Raw genomic sequence first — 22,248 nt, forward strand, 5'->3', positions numbered from 1 at the left:
AAATCAGTAACCATATTGATTTTCAGTTTTATTGTTACACCACTAATGGCTTTGCATCATGCGAGTGTGTGTGTGTGTGCACACCATGATCACATGACCTGGAGTAGGGCCATACGAAATCCGCGTTGTGGAGAACATGGACAAAATCTCTGATTTCAGGGTGAAAAACCGAATCAGACCCTTGAACACATTACAACAAAGTCAGTTTAAACGAACACCATATATATGTGTATATATATTAAAACACACTGAAATAGCACAGTGTTGGTATAATAAGAGGCTTTGAGAAACCCACATCATAACAGGGTTCCTGTGGGTCCTTAAAAAGTCTCAATTTTTTCAATTTTTAAGGCCTTGAAAAGTTCTTAAATATCAAAGATTTTCTGTTGAAGGTTTAAAAAGGTTTTAAATAACCCCCCCCCAAAAAAAAAAAAAAAAAAAAAACATACCAGAGATCTCAAGTTCTGAGACCTGCCAAATTATCCAGTAATTAAGTGATATTTAATATGAACTGCCTGTACCCGACTGAACACTAGCAAACGTGATTATAAGTAAATGAAAACGCAGAACTATGAAAAATATCAGCCAGAGCAAACGCAAAGTAAATAGAAACCTATAAAACACGTTTTGTGTCATGTGGGAACTGCAGCAGGTGTAGGGTTTATACAGCAATATTCGTGTCAGTATCAGGGCTCAGGGTCAGTGTGTAGCACAACAGAATGTCCAGGAGTAAGAGCTGGCCCTGACCCCATCCTTCTTCAACCTGTTAATCTGCTCTCTGTTTTCCATCACAACACAGCCTAGGGAAAAGGTGCCACAGTGTTGTGTGGAAACCTTGCCTTGAAGATTTGCTTATGACAAAAAAAAAAAACCTGTCCCTTAAAGAAGACGGGAAATGATGGTGGCACACTGAAAATGCACACTAGATGAGAGCGCTTTTAATGGAGTCAAATGGGGGATGTTTTGAACATTTTACTACTTCTGAGACCAGTAAAACTAAATTAAACAAACTTTTTAGTATTGTAAACTTTTAATTTTGCACATTGATTAGTATTGTACGCAGTTATGACGGCAATTTGGAAAAGAGGGAGGCAGAAGTTCATGAGAATGTAAATGCGAGGCGGTGACGGTGCAGATTAAACGTTTCTAGTTTATTTCCGCTGGTCAACCTATATATATCACCTTTTCGACAAACAGATAACATAACATACATTTACACAAAAGAAAGCTGGTAATTAATGTGATTAATAAATAATAAATAAGTAGTGATAGTCCGAGATGTATTTCCACACGGTAACCCTGACCAGTTGATTTTCATTCCAAAAGTAAACGAATTATAGAAGAATGAAAAACATCAGTGTCTCATGTTTCTTGTGATATATAGGTTTCATATTATGCTTATATATATTTATGTGAAATTAAGTAATGTGCTGCTCTATGTTAAGCGCTGTGATTTTTTTAAAGAGCGCTCTAGGCCTGATGTGTAGAGCACCCCCTGTGGGCTTAATACTCTGAGGGTTAAAACACATTTACAAGATACAATATTACTCAGTGACAGGGGGGCTACGACAACTTAGCGATAACGTTGATTATTAAAATCTACTAAAATCTTAGTTGGGCCTACCTGGGGCGCAGCTGTTGGGGTTTCATTCATGCGAGAGGGGGGAGGGGGGCTATGACGGAGTTTCATTCACGCTGGGGGGTGGGGGGGTGGGGGGGGTTTGATGGGGGCTCTCTATTTGCAGCTGGGGGCCCTAAGCAGTCGCTTATGCATATGCTTAGGCCTTTGGGGGGTGACTACGCACGACAGTAAGCATGATCGGTCCGTAAATTAAAAGGATCTGACAAGGCCTTGGTAGTCTATCTCATCAGCCTTTGGTCTGTCAATGGCCACCCTGCAGCACATGTCAAGGTGGTAATTCTTGAGCCGCTTCCTCAATGGTGTTTTCACCTGTTGAAAATTGAATGGAGAATGCAATGATTGTGCTATCAACAAATAATATGACAATCCTTTAATATTTTGGGTTGGGGCATATACTGTATATTACAGATTACACATGTTAACTTTATTTACCAGCTTGAGGGCAGAGAACAACCACTCAACGTCTCAACGTTCAATAAACAAAGAATATAATATAATATAAATGACATTTCAAACAAAATGAAGTTGAACAATCAATGAACAAGAAGTTAACAACTGACATTTTACACGCAATATGGTATGATATTTATTTTATTTTTCATATAGACTATATATTTTCCATCCTTCAATAAACAAAGTTAACAGTTTATCTCTTAAACAATATGGTCTGATAAGTATTATCGTTTTCGTTTCTATTTTTCATTCAACTAATTTTTTTTCCGAAAGCATTAGCTGGTGACAACAACAGTTTGCTGGTCCTTGGGACTATTGTACAGATTTATTTGTTTTCAAAGGTTAATGTGGCGGAGTCATACCATCAGCACTTGGACACTTCACTGTGTGTGTCAGACCATCATTGCTCATGGAACGTCTCTCGTCCAATCAGATTCAAGGACCGGAACTAACTGTTGTGTGTGTGATGTATATAAATAATAATAATAATAAAAAAAAATAACCAAAAGTAGCAAGGTCCTTACCAGTTTCATACGGTTCAGAAATGGGATGAGTTTTAACTGCCACAGCTTTTTCTTCAGATTCACGGACTGACCCATTTTTATGGGCTCCTTAACTTATCACTGGCAGCCTATTGAATGACAATTTGTAAACATGCAGAATGTATATCTATTACAATTGGTATTTATCTACCAATTAATGACATTTTTAACAAAACACACTGCATATTTCCATGTGTATTAACTCCTCCCATTTTTCTGAAGTGGTATGATCTAACATAAGTGATTGTATAGCACATCACTGTCTAAGCAGAACATTTTACTGGGCTTAAAAGAAAAGATGGGCCAACCAGTGTAAGTTATTTAAACATTTCTTGAATTTGGATGGTAGCAAGTGGAAGCATTTTAATGACCGTTACACTGACATTTATTTAAATAGAGAATTATAATGATCTTTCTCTATTTAGTAGTGCTAATCACTCTCGTTTCCCAACCACGGCAATCGCCAATTGATGCGCTGACGGTGGCCAGTAAGAAATACATGTATAAATATACTCATATTAATACATAGAAAATAAGATGGTTTTCATTGGAAACCTACCTCACAGGTGATCCAATTTGAAGGCTCCGCTAGCTGTCTAGCCGTTAATGTTCGCAGAATCTGGTCCAGACAGATACCATTTGTCCTTTCACATATTTAGCACACAACAGGAGATTGTTGTGTGAGATGCTCTCTCACTTACTAGAAAAACTCTGTTTGGTTTAGGCAAGGGGTGCAGGAGGCAGAACATGATGGAAAAAGTACGCTGTGGTTGTAATTCAGTGTTTTTAAGATTTTCACCAGAAATAAAACTGCTTTTATTTTCTGAGAAATCACAGGAAGTCTTCTCTCCTATTAGCGCTAGCTTTGTAGCGGAGCATTCAGGCGCAGTCAAACCAATGCAGCATCTGGCTTATAAATCCAGCGCCAGCTGCATGTGTAAATGATAAATTTGATAAATTGCTATTAAACACATTCGGAGAGGATTTGAAATGCTTTTTTTTTTTTTTAATTCTTATCATTTTGGCACTGGTGATTGTTTTTTTGCACTCGTTAAAACCTCTTTGCGGGGGTGCCAAAAATTCCTCTATGCAGGTAAAACTAACTGTATTTAAATGTCTTGCCCATTGTTACATTTTTTTCATTTTCGCATTAAATATGAAGCCTTTATGATGTGCCACTAATTTTTTTTTTTTTTTTTTTTGAGTGTGCCCCTAAATATTGGACTGTCCCCCTTATTTTTTCAATTTAGGGGCACAGTGCTCCTAAGGAAAAAAGTAAGTGTAGAGCCCTGCTAACATCTCTCCTCTACTTCCCTGTAGGGCTTTGACCCACCTCACCAAAGTGACACAAGAACGGTTTACATTGCGAACAGATTTCCTCAACACGGACACTATGTTCCCCAGAAATTCGAAGATAATAGAATCGTATCCTCCAAGGTAAGGCAGTGATGTTGACTTCACTACAGTATTCTACAGCACTTGACATTTTTTATACATTTTTTTCCAGCAGTGTCTCTCACCTTGTTAATCTCATACCCCAACTCCATACTGGAACTTCCCACTGGTCATTATTCCACTTACATTTGTAGGAGTCTAGGAGAGTTCTCTGATTGGTGACTAGGGACAATGTGTCCAACATGTTTATTTTTGTATTTTTACTTTTTTTTTTTTTTTTTTTTTTCTTTCCTTTGTAGTATACCATTTGGAATTTCGTTCCCAAGAATCTGTTCGAACAGTTCAGAAGAATAGCCAATTTTTATTTCCTTATTATATTTCTTGTCCAGGTATGTCTCTTTATTTACTTTCAACCCCTTAGCCCTGCTCAGTGCTAACTTTTGCTTGTTATTTGCTATAAAACATGATTCATTGCTTATCAGTGGGCAATTTTATAGCGCGTGTGTGCATGTGTGTGCGCAATAGAAGTGCCGATATTTCAAACAACCTACAACAAGAGTCCAAACCACTAATTTTAACCGATAGCCCTTTAAATGCTGTGGTATAATAAACCAGCCCAAATTGGGTAATTTTAGCCTAAATGTAAATATGAACAAAAACACTGGTTATTATAAATAACATCAACATCATAACATTTTTTCTATTTTCTTTCTAAACGCGTACACTGCACAGCCAAAACAAATAAATCAAACGTGTTTATTTGCAGCATAATCATTCTGGGTCAATTGCAACGAACTGAAAGCTGTGTACTAACTGGAGATGATCCCGTGGTTAGTGCGCAGCTCTGTACTAAATTAGTCCGCAAGTTAAATACCCATTGCAACGAACTCGGTGGCTGAAGTTAGTCCCCAGTTGCGGACTAAAAAAGGTCTCCATTGCAACGAACCACAAACTCACTGCTGCTGCCCTCTAGAGGAAACTAATTATGGGACTAACTTAGTCCTACTCCAGCTGTGTGCTAACTATGGATAATACCGTGTTAAGGGGAACAAAATGTGCCAAATCACAAGGTATTGACTACTTTTGTAACTGAATTCATAACCAGCAATTGTTTTTTGTTACATATCAAACACTTACTTTTTTGTTTTTGACATTGAGAAAATGTAATTTATTAATAATGCTTTGGTGTACACTGGTGAAATTGACACCACAGCTAACAAAAATCATAATTAAAATAAGAACCAGTATACAAATTGTCGGTCTAGGTTTTATTAAATACTATGAAATAACTGAGAATGAGAATGCAAGAGCATCTCGGAGAGGGCAGAGATGAAGGGGAACCCTTGAGCCAGGTGTGCATGTATGCCATTCTTCAGACTCTGGTTATAACGTTCCACCCCCCCGTTGGCCTGGGGGTGGTAATAGGCAGTGCGAATGTGCTGAATTCCTTGTGCTGCCTGATAGGACGTGAACTCAGCTGACACAAACTGCGGCACATTGTCCGTGGTTATGGCTCGTGGGACCCCCCACCGGGAGATGAGAAACTCCAGAAAGGTCACAATGGCAGAGGCCGTAACTGTGCCCATGGGGGCCACCTCAGGCCATTTAGAGTGCAAGTCATACACTACAACCAAGAAGCGTTGATGGTGGGGAACATTATGCAGTTCCCCGCAGATATCCATGTTTAAATGGTCCCAGGGCTTGGCTGGCCACTCGAGGGGCTGTAGTGGGAGCGGAACAGAGGGCCCTGTCTTCCCACTGACCAGACACGGGGCACACTCCCGGACAAGAGTCTCGATCTCACAGTCAATGGCTGGCCACCATACCATGTCACGGCAGCGCTGCTTGAATTTGACCACTCCAAGATGCCCTTTGTGGGCCATGGACAGGACACGGCCTTGGAGAGATGTTGGGATTACTGCACAGTTACCTCTGGCAATGCATGTCCCCCCCCCAGCTTGACAGTTCATTCCGGACATGGGAATAAGGCACAAGGTCAGGGGTCACTTGGGTGGGCCAACCCTTCTGAATATAAGCATGAAGGGTAGTCAGAAGGGGGTCCGCTGCTGACTGCTGCTGCAGTTCCTCCAGGGACACGGCAGCTTGGAGAGGAGTATGGACAAGTTGCACCAAGTCCTCCTCCAGCGGTGGCGGCAGGGTTGTGGAAGTGGGGGCCAGAGTGAAGCGTGACAGGAGGTCTGCCACAACATTGTCCTTACCAGGCATAAACTGCAGCTGAAAGTTGTACTGGTGGAGGCGGTCTACCCGACGATAGAGGCGGAGGGGTCTGTGGCCTGCCCCTGCAGTGGACATGAGCGAGGTGAGGGCTTGGTGATCTGTTCGGAGGGTAAAGGCACGTCCATAAAGGAACATATGCCAGCGTTCACAAGCCCAGATGCACGCCAGTGCTTCCCGTTCCCCCACTGAATATTTCTGCTCTGTGGGGCTCAGGGCTCGAGATGCAAAGGCAACTGGTTTCTCTGTCCCCCCATGCAATTGAGACAGAACAGCGCCCAGAGCTGAGGTGGAGGCATCGCAAGTCACAAGGGTGGGGCTAGCCAGGTCGAAGTGAGCTAGGACTGGAGATGAGGTGAGCTGCTGTTTCAGGTGGCGGATGGCTGACTGGCAGGCTTCAGTCCAATTCCACAGCGTGTCTTTCTTGAGCAGCTGTCTGAGTAGTAGGCCGTCATTCCCAGAAAAGACGCTAACTGGCTGGCTGAGGTTTGGTCAGGGAGGTTGAGGATGGCCTCGACATTCGAGTGTAGGGGTGAGATTCCAGAAGCAGACACCCGGAAACCCACAAAGTCAGTGGCCGAGGCTGCGAAAACGGTCAGATTGTGCTGATTTAAGGCCATGAACACCTTTTGCAGGCGCTCGTTATGCATGTCTGTGTCCACTCCATGTACCACAATGTCATCCAGGTAAACAACGACGCCAGCACAACCAGCGAGGACGGTAGCCATGATTTTCTGGAAACAACTCGGTGCCGAAATCAGTCCAAAAGGCATCCGAGTGTACCGGAACACCCCAATATGTGTCATGAACGCTGTGAGGTTCCTGGCATCTGGGTACAGGGGAACCTGCAGGTAGCCCTGTCGAAGATCCAGCTTTGTGAACACTGTGGCGCCATGGAACAGGGAAGTAAGTTCCTCAGTTGTGGGCAGGGGATATTTGTCTGGCATCACAGCTTTGTTGACAGCCCGCAGGTCAACACAGAGGCGGATGTCACCAGATTTCTTTCTGGCAATCACCATGTTGGACAGCCATGGCGAGGCGTCAATGATCTCGGCCGCTAGGAGGCATTGTAGTTCCTTTGTGACATCATCACGAAGGGCCAGGGGTATTCTGCACAGTGGTTGAATAACTGGGGGCACGTCTAGGTTTAGTAACGGCTTGTGGGTGAATGCAGAGAGGCAGCCCAGGCCATTGAAGAGAGCCGGCCACTGTTGCTGCCACGGTGAGTCAATGTGGAGAATTGCTATCCCGTCGCTGTCACGCAGTGAGAAACCCAGGCTGACAAAAAGATCCAACCCCAGGACGTTGGACCCGTTCCGAGTAACATGGAACGGGAACAATGGGAGGGACTTGGCTCCATATTGCACCGGGAGTTTTAAGTGCCAACTATGTCAATCTTGGCTTGACCATAACCACACAAGCTGGTCGATGGTGGACCCAGTGGCAGGTGGGAGAAGAATGAACTGTAGGTGTCCATGTTGATCAATGACACCTTTGCCCCTGTGTCTAGGAGCAGGGGAATGCAGCTTTCCCTCAGCTGGACAGTGCTGTAGCGTAAGGTACACTTATACATTTCAATTTAAGAAGTGAATTTATAGTATCACCTTATCACGAATCCTGGAATCTTGTAGAACTCAATTTCTGTAATAATTGGACGCAGACACCAATTCCAAAGATATAAATTGTCAAAATTATTCAAAAACAAAGACTAAATGTAGCACTACACTAATTATACAAAAGGGAAAAACTAATTAAAATTCAACTCTAGATCAACAAATCAAAGACAAATTACTTCCGTGACCAAATCAAAGACCATGGGATCGCATATGATAACACACAAATCGTTAAACAAAAAAGGTTATAAACACATTGACTACAATACCGGTTAGTAAGACGAAGTTGAGTCTCTCATTAGTATTGTTAGTCAGACATTAAATAACTACGCAGGTTAGTATTTATGTCAGGTAACTTCGTTGTATATATATCCGTCTCATTTACGTTTAGGTGCCGAGAAAGATCCTATCATTACTTGTTACCACAATTTCCCTTAACTTATTATTATTCAATGATTAAGGATAGGCAGGGCCATCTATAATCTGGTGTCTATTAACTTGTGTCAATTTCAGACTAAACAGTTAAACAAGAATGAGAAGATATTTCTCGGCGTTGACAGGTTTTATTTCTAAAATTATCAACAAAACAGTTTAATGCAACACACATTTATATTTAAGAAAACTAAATGATATTACACATTCTAGAGTTATGAATCACAGATTAACATTTCTAATTGATTTCTCAAATGTCATGAATCACAAACTCCAAACTGTTAAACTTATCTGAACTTCGTCGCAGAGAGGCCTCTCTGGCTTCGGGCTCAGATAACAGCACACGGCTCGAGGTCCGTATATGGTTTGGAACAAAGGCATTCCGGTTCGGCTTTGTCCAAGAACTTCCACTCAGTCAATGCACCTGGAAGTTGGGGTTTCGCGAAAGTAGAGTCTTTTCCAAACAGATTTTCCACTGGTTTGAAGGCTCCAAGGTTGTGCACAAAATCTTCTTGGCAAGCAGGGTTTCCACCGTAGTTACTTGAAGACAAAGTCTTTGAGGAAAGCAGGGCCCTGTTTGGTTCCAAGGGTCAAGTTTCTTAAGACTCAATAGCTATTTAAATGACTGAACACTTTCGTATACAGTCGACTTAGTCAATTGTCCAGCTGAAAAACTCCACTAATCAGGTGGGCACAGGCGGGCATGCGCAGTCTGTAAAGTTCTTTATTTAATAAAGTCCTTTAAAAGAATTCTTTGTACGGCTCAATCTCCTTCTCACAGTTTAACTCTTCTGTTGCCGGCAAAGACTTGGTTGGTAACTGGTTCCGGTTCGGGCAACAGAGCTACAGGTTGAGCTGTGGCAGCGAGTTTCTGGTTCAGGTGAGAGAGAGAGAGAGAAACAGGCCGTGCGCTGTTCTTTATACGTCTGTCAGATCAATAGGTGATTGGTTCTTGAGTTTTTGAGATTGGATTTTGGTTTCAGCCCCCAGTGTCCTATTGGAGGGGGGCTTGATTTATGACTGATGTCAATCCATGCCATCTTTTGGAAATGCCGGTTGGCCTTGGTTCGTAGCTCTGTGTCTGGATTTCGGCTCTCGTCCATTTCAAAGAGTTTTTATTACCTACAGGCCCCCTTCCCCAGACATTTCACAGCAGGATTCCAAACTATTTGGCCTATTCTCGGTGCCATCCTCCCAGACTGTCACTTTGATGTCAACCAGTCCCACGCTTTAAGGAAATCTGATAACTTTGGGGGGAGAGGTCTTCTTTGGATCAGTGCTTCAGCTCAGAGCTAAAATGCTCTTATCAAAATAACCAATCATAACGCTACAGTGCACATGGAGAAATTGACTGGGTGTGGCCCCACTGTGTGTATGACTGCCTGAGATGGCTGAGAGCTGGTGGTGTGTGCTTTTGCTGGGGCTGATCGACACCACTTGGCAAAATGATTTAACTTCCCACAATGTCTGAATTTCTGACCATTGGCTGGACAATCAGGGGACCTGTTGGCATGGCGAGTTGACCCACAATTCCCACAGCGCAGCCTCTGCTGTCCAGCCTGAGGTTGGGCTTGCTGGATAAGAGTTTCCTGCTCAGATGGCTGCAACGTGGAAATGACTGGCTGTACAGGTAGGCTGCCAGCTGTGTTGCTAATATTTGTCTCTGCTATTTTAGCAGCACAGTGTGTAGCTGCCTCGACCTGCAATGCTAAAGTGAGAGCTTTAGTCAAAGTCAAATTGTCCTCCTCAAGCAAGAGTCTCTCTCTCACACGTGAACTGTTTGTTTTCTCGATAAGCTGGTCTCTAATTAGTTCATCCTCCAGGGCTCCGAAATTGCACGCTTGTGCTAGGCAACGTAAATCATCCACAAACTGATTAGCGGACTCACCCGATCGCTGACTTCTTTGTCTAAATTGCAGCCTTCTGAGTAGCACATTCTGGGTTCGAGAAAATTGTCTTTGCAATGCTCCGATTGTTTCATCGAACGTTGGTGCAGCATCCAGTGATTGGAATATGCAAAGTCCTTCCCTGCCGAGGCAATGCAAGAGGATAGCCCGCTTCCTGTCATCGCCTACAGCATCCATACCTGTGGCTAGGAGGTAAGTCCGAAACGACAGTATCCACCGGTCCCATGGCACTGTCGGGTCACCGGCGTGGGGCAAAAAAGGCTCGGGAGGAGGCAGAGAGATCGATGGCAATGAAACCACAGGCTGAGCAAGCTCGGGACTGGGACTGGGATTGCGGGTAGACATCCTCGTTCGCCAGATGTTATGTTTTAATAAACTCAGACAGACCAGCGTTTTAACGTGTCTCTCCTCTCTTTATTTTGTACACACACACAGTTTCTGTAAAGCCGCAAAACCGTTTGCAGCAAGCAGCTTGCGACCGCAGTGCTTAATTTGGCAATTGTCACCTAGCAACAAAACCAACACAACAGCGTTACTTACTAACAGAACTACACAACAGCTCATAGCTGTAACAAGTACCATACTAGCTACTATGCAACTTGGTACAGAGCTCCGTACAAACTCTCCAAGTTCGTTGCAGTTGACCCACTGTGTCCACTCAATCTGACTACAGTTGTAAGAAGACACTTGGGCCCCAATATTCAAACTTTGCACAAAATGTTTGCTACGCATAAAAGATATTCAAACATGGTGCAAATCTTTGTGTGACATTGGAATATAGCATTGTTGCACCTGTTTGCGCCTTGCAAACCTGCCTGTGCCACTCCACAGTGCACGATTATCCCCCACTGTTTGAACACATTTTTGTGTACTTGTTGGATGAATGCACTGCGCTAAAATTACACAAAAACTGGTATATTCAGTGTAATTAAGGCTTTCACGCAATTTAAATTCAGTTGTGCTATTTGTATTTGTATTTGTATTTTTAATGTTAGCCCAGAATACATTTGCATCTCATGTTTCTAATTACCGAGTCATTACCATATGTTAATAAGCCACAGCATTAAAACAACTGGACTCTGCAGATGGATGCATTAATGCAGTGTGCTGGACAGAGCCGAGTGCCATGTTTCATGTTATTTGTACACACATGCACGCGCGTGCGCACATGCATCCATATAATCTGGCAACAGTCCACGCTGTGCAGTGCACACGAGTCTGGACACATCCCAAATACACACCTCCTTGATAATATAGTAGTGCACACCTCTATGCCATTGACAAACAACGAGGCTGATACGTATAGTATTGCAGTACAAACACAATATTGTGGATGAAGTAGTAATAAATATTACCCAATACCCATAATTGTCTGTATGTATACTACCGGTTAAGTTATAAAATACCCACATTTTTCCAATTTATATTGAAATTTAAGCACAGTTTTTAAGTACATATCCAACACCATCAAAAGGCACTGGAGGAAACTCTCACAGGAAGCAGTCTGGCAGGCCCATTGTACAGAGAATATATTCAGATATTAAACTGCGTACATTTTTATAAAAACTGGAAAAATGCAGGTTAGTGTAGTGTGTGTGTGTGTGTGTGTATATGTATTTTTTCTATGGCTCTATGATGAGTGAATGCACACATGGTTACATGAGCTCAAGTGGAGAACATATGAGGGGGGTGAATTGTCACCCTGCTGCATATCTTCACCTGTGTCAGGGTTGCTGTTGCCGGGTGTACAATCTAACATTTCTGTACAAATTATTATTTCTTAGCAGACACCCTTATCCAGGGCAACTTCTAAACCATAAGAGCATTATAAAAGAGCAATACAGTTTAAATTACAGTTCAAAACAGTACAAATTACAAGTTCAACATGATATAAGTGCATAAGAAAATATGTAGTTAATACAAGTCCTACATCTTAGTTTTGTGAGCTAATAATTGTAGACAATATATAGTCATAGTTAATAGCTAAGGGGAAGGGGATAGGGGCAATCAATATAAACAGTAATGACTGAATGACTGACTAACTGCATGCTACTAACTATATTTCCTATGTATGTATGTATGTATTGTCATTCTGTTTAAAAAAAAAAAAAAAAAAAACTGTTAAGAACTTGTTCTGCTGCAGCACACATGCATGCATAAATAAAAACAGACAGCCTCATTGTTGATTGTGAAATAGTACCATGCTTTCAACATGTTTTTTTGTGCGTTGTAAACCTGTTTTTTGCACGTAATTTCAGCCACTCTCCCCATTTTGCGCCTTGCATACAATTAAAGGGTGAATGGTGCAAAATTGATTTTTTTTTTTGTTTTAAATATGGCAGATAATGTGTATTTTTGCGTGATAGCCATGTGCGCTGGCAAAGCCCTCTGTACGGTGTGCAAACCTTAAACATATCTAGCCCCTGTCATGCTATACAATGTGTTTGTTTTTCAAGCACATGAAAAACTGTAGACAGGTGAGGTAGAGATTACGACTTGAACATGATTTGCGTTTATGCAGCTAAAATGCAATAGGCATATTTTATACACATATAGGAAAACACATGAACAGGTATGCACAGTGTATTCAGGAACAGATTAATGCAAATTAGATTGGTCAAACTGACCAGCTCAGTGCTTCTAGTGTGAAATTATTAAGGCGAATCAAACAAGATCACATCACGAGAGCTATAGTACAGTAACTGCACACAAACTACAGGGTTACAGGCCGATAAAAACTATAGTCTAGCTTTGGATTCAAACTGGATTCGTAAGGAAACATTGAAGATAAAGTAAAGGTTTTCAGTTTCATTTGCAAGCAGTGCTTTTAAAATGTGAGTTTACAGTATTGTGAACAAAACATCTGTTTGCTGTAGCGATTATAATTTAGTTTGCCGATTTATTTATTTATAAAAAATTTAAATATACATTTCTGTTTTTTTACCATTCCTGTTGAGAACTGTTATACTATAATATTGCCCAGAATTTATTAAAATATTGCTGTGTGGTACAACCACTTAAATACTGTTACTTATTTTAAGTTATATACACTACCGGTCAAAAGTTTTAGAACACCTGTTTTTTCAGGTTTTTATTGAAATTTATGCAGTTGATTATCTCAATGTACTCTATGAAATTAAAGTATAGAACAAATAAACAATTGGAGATAAATAAATCATGGAATCGTTTTCTTTAACAAAATGTAACCCCTTAAGCTGTCAAACCCTCTGGTACCCTTAAAACTGCACCACATCCCTGAGATTCTCTTTTATCCCATGTGTACTCTTCAGTGTTGTGTTGTTTGCCAAGTTTGGTATTTCAGCTTTCTAACGATATGAAGCATTCTGGCATAAACAAAAATGGTTTTTATGGGTATTTGATACTTGGTCTGAGTAGGAATACAAAATCTCAGAAAAGATTGACAATTATGGCATATTCGGGAACCAGACAGTCTACTGATCAAATCAAGTCCATCCAGTTTGGTAGAAGCAACACACACCCTTGGAGAGTTCAAAATGTCAAGATGGAAAACTGTGTTTACTGTATACTAAGACACAACGATTTTACATTGGATCTCTGTTTGATAGAAAATCTAATGATCGATTATTCGTTAGGTTGTTCTGAACAAAGCAAGCCTATTTGCAAAGAAATCCGATGGAAACTGAGAGATCTGTGACCATCTGAAGGAGACCCCCAACTGGACTTAAACTGCTTAAATTTCAATAAAAACTGGAAAAATGGGGGTTATAAATCTTTTGACCGGTAGTGTGAGTGTGCATGTGATGTATATATGGATGTAACTTGAAAGCATCCATGCACTACAGCATCTTCATTCCCATGAGGTGCTGGCCACAATAAGGCAAATATATATATAAAAATGTTGTAGCTGCACTCACTTCAGTTTTTAGACCTGACTTTTGTATAATAAAAAAATATTTTTATTGAATCACATCACAACGTGTTTTGACACTACTATGTCTTCATCAGGTAGCCTTTACAATTACAGGTGTCTTTTAATTATAAATTAAGTCAATTAAGAAATCAAACCCACCCCAATAATTACATTCTATCAGCTGATCAAGCTATTTTAGTTACAGACAAGTGCAAATCACAATAGGCTCAATTTTCACATATACAATGGCCCTATCACAATATATTAAACATAGCATTCTTACCCAATCATGTCAATAAATTATGTCAAATACCAATATCCATTGTAATTTAGGCACAGATTACATACATTTGATATATTGATCCTAATATTGGAGAGATGATGAAAAAACATTCAACAATAATGACAATTTATTTTCATATAAACATAATCACACTAGATTCCACATGAAAATAAAAAAACAATCTTTAATCAATCACATTCCATACTATGAATAATGAATAGGGTATATTTTTGATCATATGTTTCGGATGTTCGTATTCCGGTCAGCGGGTTTCCGAAAAATTTACGAATTAAATGTATCATCAGAGTTTAAAGAGATATTCAGTTCTAAATAATGCAATTCAGTTTGACTATATTCCATAGTGAATTTCAAAATGGGATAAGTATTATTTATTTAATTGATAAACACCATCAAATCATCTGCAGAACCAGTACACAGTAACATAAATATCATCAATATATCTTTTCCAAAAATAAACATTTCCTAATAGTAGATTGGAGGCTTTATCATTAATATATCATTTAATTCATAAATCTTTCGGAAACCCACTGACCGGAATACGAACATCCGAAACATATAATCAAAAATATACCCTATTCATTATTCATAGTATTCATACATATGCCTTAAAAGAATATGTAGTAATGAATCTGATTTATGAATGTAAAGCTAAAGATCTACAGAATCTGTTTCAGTTAAGGGGTTACAAAGTGATCCAATAAAAACAGCTTTTAATAGAGCAAAATTTTTAAAACGAGAAACTTTTGGAAGCGTCAAAATCTAGAGTTTCAAGGGAACAAGGTATTACTTTTGTAACTGAACATAATTGTCTAATACTATTAAACATATAATTTTAAAACATTGGAAAATGCTGTAATGTGATCTTCAACTAAAGATAGAGTTGTCTCCTCGATGTACCTATGCCGAGTGGGAACTGGTTAAAAGATGAATTGAAAGGGAATTATCCTTTGGCAGATGCACTCATTGTTCTAATACATACACTACTAAATATTTTACACATCCACGCTCAGGACATAAATACTCAATTCAGACTTTTATTAATTGTCATTCTACTCAAGTAATGTATATGCTTAAATGTCCTTGTGGGCTATCATATATAGGGCAAACCAAGATAAATTTAAAAATAAGTATATCAGAACATAAGGCTGCTATTTGCAATAACAATATGGATTATGCCATAGCCAGACATTATAAAAAAATTAATCATGGATCAGCCTCTAGTTTGAAATTTGTGGCAATTGAAAAAATAGCAGTTCCATTACGGGGAGGGAATAACATTAAACATTTGCTAAACAGAGAAGTGTTTTGGATTTTCACTTTAAAAACAAAGGACCCATATGGGTTAAATTAAACTCTGGATCTTAGTTTGTCTTTGTGAACCATTAATGGGCTTTGGAATGTGATTGATTTAAAGATTGTTTTTTTATTTTCATGTGGAATCTAGTTATGTGTATATGAAAATAAATTGTCATTATTGTTGAATGTTTTTTCATCATCTCTCCAATATTAGGATCAATATATCAAAAGTATTTAATCTGTGCCTAAATTACAATGGATATTGGTATTTGACCTAATTTATTGACATGATTGGGTAAGAGTTTTTAAAAGAATGCTATGTTTAATATATTGTGATAGGGCCATTGTATATGTGATAATTGAGCCTATTGTGATTTGCACTTGTCTGTAACTAAAATAGCTTGATCATCTGATAGAATGTAATTATTGGGTGGTTTGATTTCTTAAATGACTTCTTAATTTTTAATTAAAAGACACCTGTTAGGTAATTGTAAAGGCTACCTGATGAAAACATAGCACGGGTCGATCTTAACAGTAGCCTGCTAGCCAATGGCTAGTGCAGATTGCTGGGGGCCAGTACAGATTCTCTAGAACTAGTCCGTGTGGCTAGTACATAATGGCTGCATTCACGACATGCATACTTGACGAGTCTGCACTGAATCTGCACAGACTCTGCGACAAACCTGTCCAAGCCGGAAAAGACATCAACAGGTCACGCATCCACAGGCTTAAAAGTCTGCACAGCCATGCAGCTTCTCAAGAGGTACTGTGCTGGAGCAGCTGCGGCTGCAAAACAATAAACGAGCACTTTGTGACAAAGACGTATGTTTCAATCGGAGACAGACCTCACTCTTTGTGCCAGCGCCACCTAGTCAGGGGGTGTGAATAGCCCTTGAGTCATGTCTTGAAGGATCTTATGAATTTCATGCTAGATATGGTAAAGTACAACAGAATATAATATTTTAAAGATTGTCGGTTCAATAATAAAATAATATGCATGTTTTAGTGGTGTACGTATACATTTTAACCTAATTGTCACGTATTATGTGCATTTGTAAGTTGCACACCTGGCAAGGAAATCCATAATAAATACAAAATGTTTTACATTGTGTATTTCTTTCAAATCACACATTTAATGTAGATTCGAAACCAGTGTAAATATAATATTGTACAAAACAAAAGTTGTAATTTGATCCCTATGAAGTGTGCCAACAATGAGCAGGAATAAAATATTGTACAAATGTAAATGTATTAAAGGGTCATAAAGCTACTTAAATGGCCCATTTTCTGATTACGCTGGTGGAGCATGAAGGGAACTTCGATTGCATTCTTCTGCGAATAGGACTGAATTCTCTAAACACCGACTCCATGTTTTGTTCTGCTTAAGACTGTATTTCCAATGCCAAAGCTGTCCACGCTTCGTCTGTGCAGACTGTGACGTTACACACAGACTCACGTATGCAATCTAGTTGGCAGAAAGGTTTGATATCTACAGATTTTTCTGTGATTTTTGCCACAAAACATCATTGACTTCGTCCTCGGTACGCTACTTCCGGTGCGCTAGTTTCTCGCATGCGTCCTACTGACCATGTGCTAGCGGTGAGGTTCTGTTTCTGTTCTCCAGCCTTACTCTGGTAGTATTTTATATAGAAGTGTACTAGAAATGTTCGCTACTCGCGCACATGAAGGTGTAATCGAATGTACCACTTGCAGCAGATGATAGAGGTGGTCTGTGGAGTGACCAGATCGTCATTAAGTATAATCCTAAAACAAAGCCAAAAAGCAAGAAAACTTGTATAAACCTGTGTATAAATCCTTAAACACAGTTGCATAGACCATAAATAAGCTACACAGTAAGTTAAGATATAAGCAAACATATATATTATGTAGAGAGGGATATGGGATGGGTTACAGTCTTCTCTGTCAGAAGTGATTACGTCTCATTAAAATACAGTTGTATAACATAGTTTCCCACATATATAATAATTAACACAGACCTAAGTTTGTTACTGTTGTTGAAGTGTTTGATGAACTGATTGGTGCTGGTCAGCATTCTTAGGCAGCAGATGTTTATCAAAGACGTTGTAAGTCCTTAACATAAGAACATAAGAAAGTTTACAAACGAGAGGAGGCCAAATACCTGTGCCCCAAAACACACAATCTCTATACTGTTTGACTGTTTCAGCTGATTGAATATCCTAGAAGACAGTTGCTGAATGAAATCATGAGAAGACAATGTTTGATTGAAGTAACCTTTTGGACAGAATAAATACAAACTAATGATTGCTTCATAGATAAAACTGAAACAATGTATACTATAACAACATGAAACAATTAATAATATAACCAGAATATAAAGGAAATAATAAAAGTACATTTTCCCACTACAACAGTTCAGCCCAAGTGGCAGCTGGAATTTGTATTTCATGTGTTTTAGTGGTATTGTTCAAATACAGCACATTTAGAAGTCTGAATGATGCAGCAAATTGACAAAACATTGCGTGACAGTGAGTGCAAATTAAATAAAACCTAACTCATGCATCAGGTGGTTAAGTTCAAACATTTTTTTTTTATTTAGAAGCATTCCATTTACAAAGCAGTAAGCAGGTGAAAATCATGCACTCATGAAATGACAGGAATTTTCACAGGCACCCAACAGAAATACTTCCACCAGGTTATTTCATGAAACTGTATCCATAAATGAAAGTTCCAGTGCTTAGTTCTATCACAAAGACATGTAATGCACTGCCACCATATTTTCTACTGTGCAGGGAGTATTTAAACTACAGCCAGGTCACACTGTCACTCAATGTAATTTAGGCAAGCAATGGTGGACTGTCAATTTCACTCACCTACAGAAAATCATTCAACATGTGAGCACAAAGAAGCAGCAGATTTAATCATTATCTACATATTTACAATCAATTTTTATTCCTTTCAGGGGAAGAAAGTTTGTTACAGTTTTAAATAACACAGTTTCAATATTTTCAACAATTGTATTTTTCTGAAATTTAAAATAATGACTGGATCCGAATTGGCGAGCTAGTGAAACTGTGTGGGCTAGTGTGGAACTTGAGAGCCACTAGTCCTGCTGACCAGGGGGGAAAAAAGCATAGCATAGCAGTGTCGAAACACATGATGTGATTCAATAAAAAAAAATATATATATATTATACAAAAGTCTGGTCTGAAAACCGAAAAAGTGAGAGTGCGCCTGCAAAATGTTTTTTTATTTTTCATAATATATACACCGTTCAGCCATAACATTATGACCACTGACAGGTGAAGTGAATAACACGGATAATCTCGTTATCATGGCACCTGTCAGTGGGTGGGATATATTAGGAAGCAAGTGAACATTTTGTCCTCAAAGTTGATGTGTTAGAAGCAGGAAAAATGGGCAAGCGTAAGGATCTGAGTGACTTTGACAAGGGCCAAATTGTGATGGCTAGATGACTGGGTCAGAGCATCTCCAAAACTGCAGCTCTTGTGGGGTGTTCCTGGTCTGCAGTGGTCAGTACCTATCAAGAGTGGTCCAAGGAAGGAAAAGTGGTGAACTGGCGACAGGGTCATGGGCGGCCAAGGCTCATTGGCTGGCCCGTGTGGTCCGATCCAACAGACGAGCTACTGTAGCTCAAATTGCTGAAAAAGTTAATGCTGGTTCTGATAGAAAGGTGTCAGGACACAGAGTGCATCGCAGTTTGTTGCATATGGGGCTGCGTATCCGCAGACCAGTCAGGGTGCCCATGCTGACCCCTGTCCACTGCCAAAAGCGCCTACAATGGGCACATGAGCATCAGAACTGGACCATGGAGCAATGGAAGAAGGTGCCCTGGTCTGATGAATCACAAGTTCAAGGTGTTGACTTGGCCTCCAAATTCCCCAGATCTCAATCCAATCGAGCATCTGTGGGATGGGCAGGACAAAAAAGTCAGATCCATTGAGGCCCCACCTCGCAACTTACAGGACTTAAAGGATCTGCTGCTAACGTCTTGGTGCCAGATTCCACAGCACACCTTTCAGAGGTCTAGTGGAGTCCATGCCTCGATGGGTCAGGGTTGTTTTGGGACCTACACAATAATATGTATGTGTGTGTATATACACTCACCTAAAGGATTATTAGGAACACCTGTTCAATTTCTCATTAATGCAATTATCTAACCAACCAATCACATGGCAGTTGCTTCAATGCATTTAGGGGTGTGGTCCTGGTCAAGACAATCTCCTGAACTCCAAACTGAATGTCTGAATGGGAAAGAAAGGTGATTTAAGCAATTTTGAGCGTGGCATGGTTGTTGGTGCCAGACGGGCCGGTCTGAGTATTTCACAATCTGCTCAGTTCCTGGGATTTTCACGCACAACCATTTCTAGGGTTTACAAAGAATGGTGTGAAAAGGGAAAAACATCCAGTATGCGGCAGTCCTGTGGGCGAAAATGCCTTGTTGATGCTAGAGGTCAGAGGAGAATGGGCCGACTGATTCAAGCTGATAGAAGAGCAACTTTGACTGAAATAACCACTCGTTACAACCGAGGTATGCAGCAAAGCATTTGTGAAGCCACAACACGTACAACCTTGAGGCGGATGGGCTACAACAGCAGAAGAACCCACCGGGTACCACTCATCTCCACTACAAATAGGAAAAAGAGGCTACAATTTGCACAAGCTCACCAAAATTGGACAGTTGAAGACTGGAAAAATGTTGCCTGGTCTGATGAGTCTCGATTTCTGTTGAGACATTCAGATGGTAGAGTCAGAATTTGGCGTAAACAGAATGAGAACATGGATCCATCATGCCTTGTTACCACTGTGCAGGCTGGTGGTGGTGGTGTAATGGTGTGGGGGATGTTTTCTTGGCACACTTTAGGCCCCTTAGTGCCAATTGGGCATCGTTTAAATGCCACGGCCTACCTGAGCATTGTTTCTGACCATGTCCATCCCTTTATGACCACCATGTACCCATCCTCTGATGGCTACTTCCAGCAGGATAATGCACCATGTCACAAAGGTCGAATCATTTCAAATTGGTTTCTTGAACATGACAATGAGTTCACTGTACTAAACTGGCCCCCACAGTCACCAGATCTCAACCCAATAGAGCATCTTTGGGATGTGGTGGAACGGGAGCTTCGTGCCCTGGATGTGCATCCCACTAATCTCCATCAACTGCAAGATGCTATCCTATCAATATGGGCCAACATTTCTAAAGAATGCTTTCAGCACCTTGTTGAATCAATGCCACGTAGAATTAAGGCAGTTCTGAAGGCGAAAGGGGGTCAAACACAGTATTAGTATGGTGTTCCTAATAATCCTTTAGGTGAGTGTATATACAGTGAGGGAAAAAAGTATTTGATCCCCTGCTGATTTTGTATGTTTGCCCACTGACAAAGAAATGATCAGTCTATAATTTTAATGGTAGGTTTATTTTAACAGTGAGAGACAGAATAACAAAAAAAAAATCCAGTAAAACGCATTTCAAAAAAAGTTAGAAATTGATTTGCATATTAATGAGGGAAATAAGTATTTGATCCACTATCAATCAGCAAGATTTCTGGCTCCCAGGTGTCTTTTATACAGGTAACGAGCTGAGATTAGGAGCACTCTTAAAGGGAGTGCTCCTAATCTCAGCTCGTTACCTGTATAAAAGATACCTGTCCACAGAAGCAATCGATCAATCCGATTCCAAACTCTCCACCATGGCCAAGACCAAAGAGCTGTCCAAGGATGTCAGGGACAAGATTGTAGACCTACACAAGGCTGGAATGGGCTACAAGACCATCGCCAAGCAGCTTGGTGAGATGATGACAACAGTTGATGGGATTATTCGCAAATGGAAGAAACACAAAATAACTGTCAGTCTCCCTCGGTCTGGGGCTCCATGCAAGATCTCACCTCGTGGAGTTTCAATGATCATGAGAATGGTGAGGAATCAGCCCAGAACTACACGGGAGGATCTTGTTAATGATCTCAAGGCAGCTGGGACCATAGTCACCAAGAAAACAATTGGAAACACACTACGCCGTGAAGGACTGAAATCCTGCAGCGCCCGCAAGGTCCCTCTGCTCAAGAAAGCACATATTCATTGGCAAACTTCAGACGGGCCTGTACATCTGAATGATTCAGAGGAGAACTGGGTGAAAGTGTTGTGGTCAGATGAGACCAAAATCAAGCTCTTTGGCATCAACTCAACTCGCCGTGTATGGAGGAGGAGGAATGACCCCAAGAACACCATCCCCACCGTCAAACATGGAGGTGGAAACATTATGCTTTGGGGGTGTTTTTCTGCTAAGGGGACAGGACAACTGCACCGCATCAAAGGGATGATAGACGAGGCCATGTACTGTCAAATCTTGGGTGAGAACCTCCTTCCCTCAGCCAGGGCATTGAATGGGTATTCCAAGTCATGGATGGGTATTCCAGCATGACAGTGACCCAAAACACACAGCCAAGGCAACAAAGGAGTGGCTCAAGAAGAAGCCCATTAAGGTCCTGGAGTGGCCTAGCCAGTCTCCAGACCTTAATCCCATAGAAAATCTGTGG

At 40.5% G+C, this 22,248-nt stretch overlaps 1 protein-coding gene across 4 annotated transcripts in view; it reads left to right on the forward strand.

The window, feature by feature from the left end:
* The window catches only part of atp11b (ATPase phospholipid transporting 11B), a 146,963-nt gene that overhangs the window by 14,681 nt on the left and 110,034 nt on the right, over positions 1–22,248 (forward strand). For 3 of the 4 annotated variants that reach the window (XM_066708840.1, XM_066708839.1, XM_066708841.1), the window contains exons 2-3: positions 3,958–4,074; positions 4,332–4,421. In XM_066708840.1, coding sequence (XP_066564937.1) covers positions 3,958–4,074; positions 4,332–4,421 — 207 coding nt within the window. The remainder of the gene's footprint in view (positions 1–3,957; positions 4,075–4,331; positions 4,422–22,248) is intronic. The other variant, XM_066708842.1, reaches the window with a different exon arrangement.

This window comes from Amia ocellicauda, chromosome 7, assembly GCF_036373705.1.
Source record: "Amia ocellicauda isolate fAmiCal2 chromosome 7, fAmiCal2.hap1, whole genome shotgun sequence".
In the NCBI taxonomy this organism is placed as follows: domain Eukaryota; kingdom Metazoa; phylum Chordata; class Actinopteri; order Amiiformes; family Amiidae; genus Amia; species Amia ocellicauda.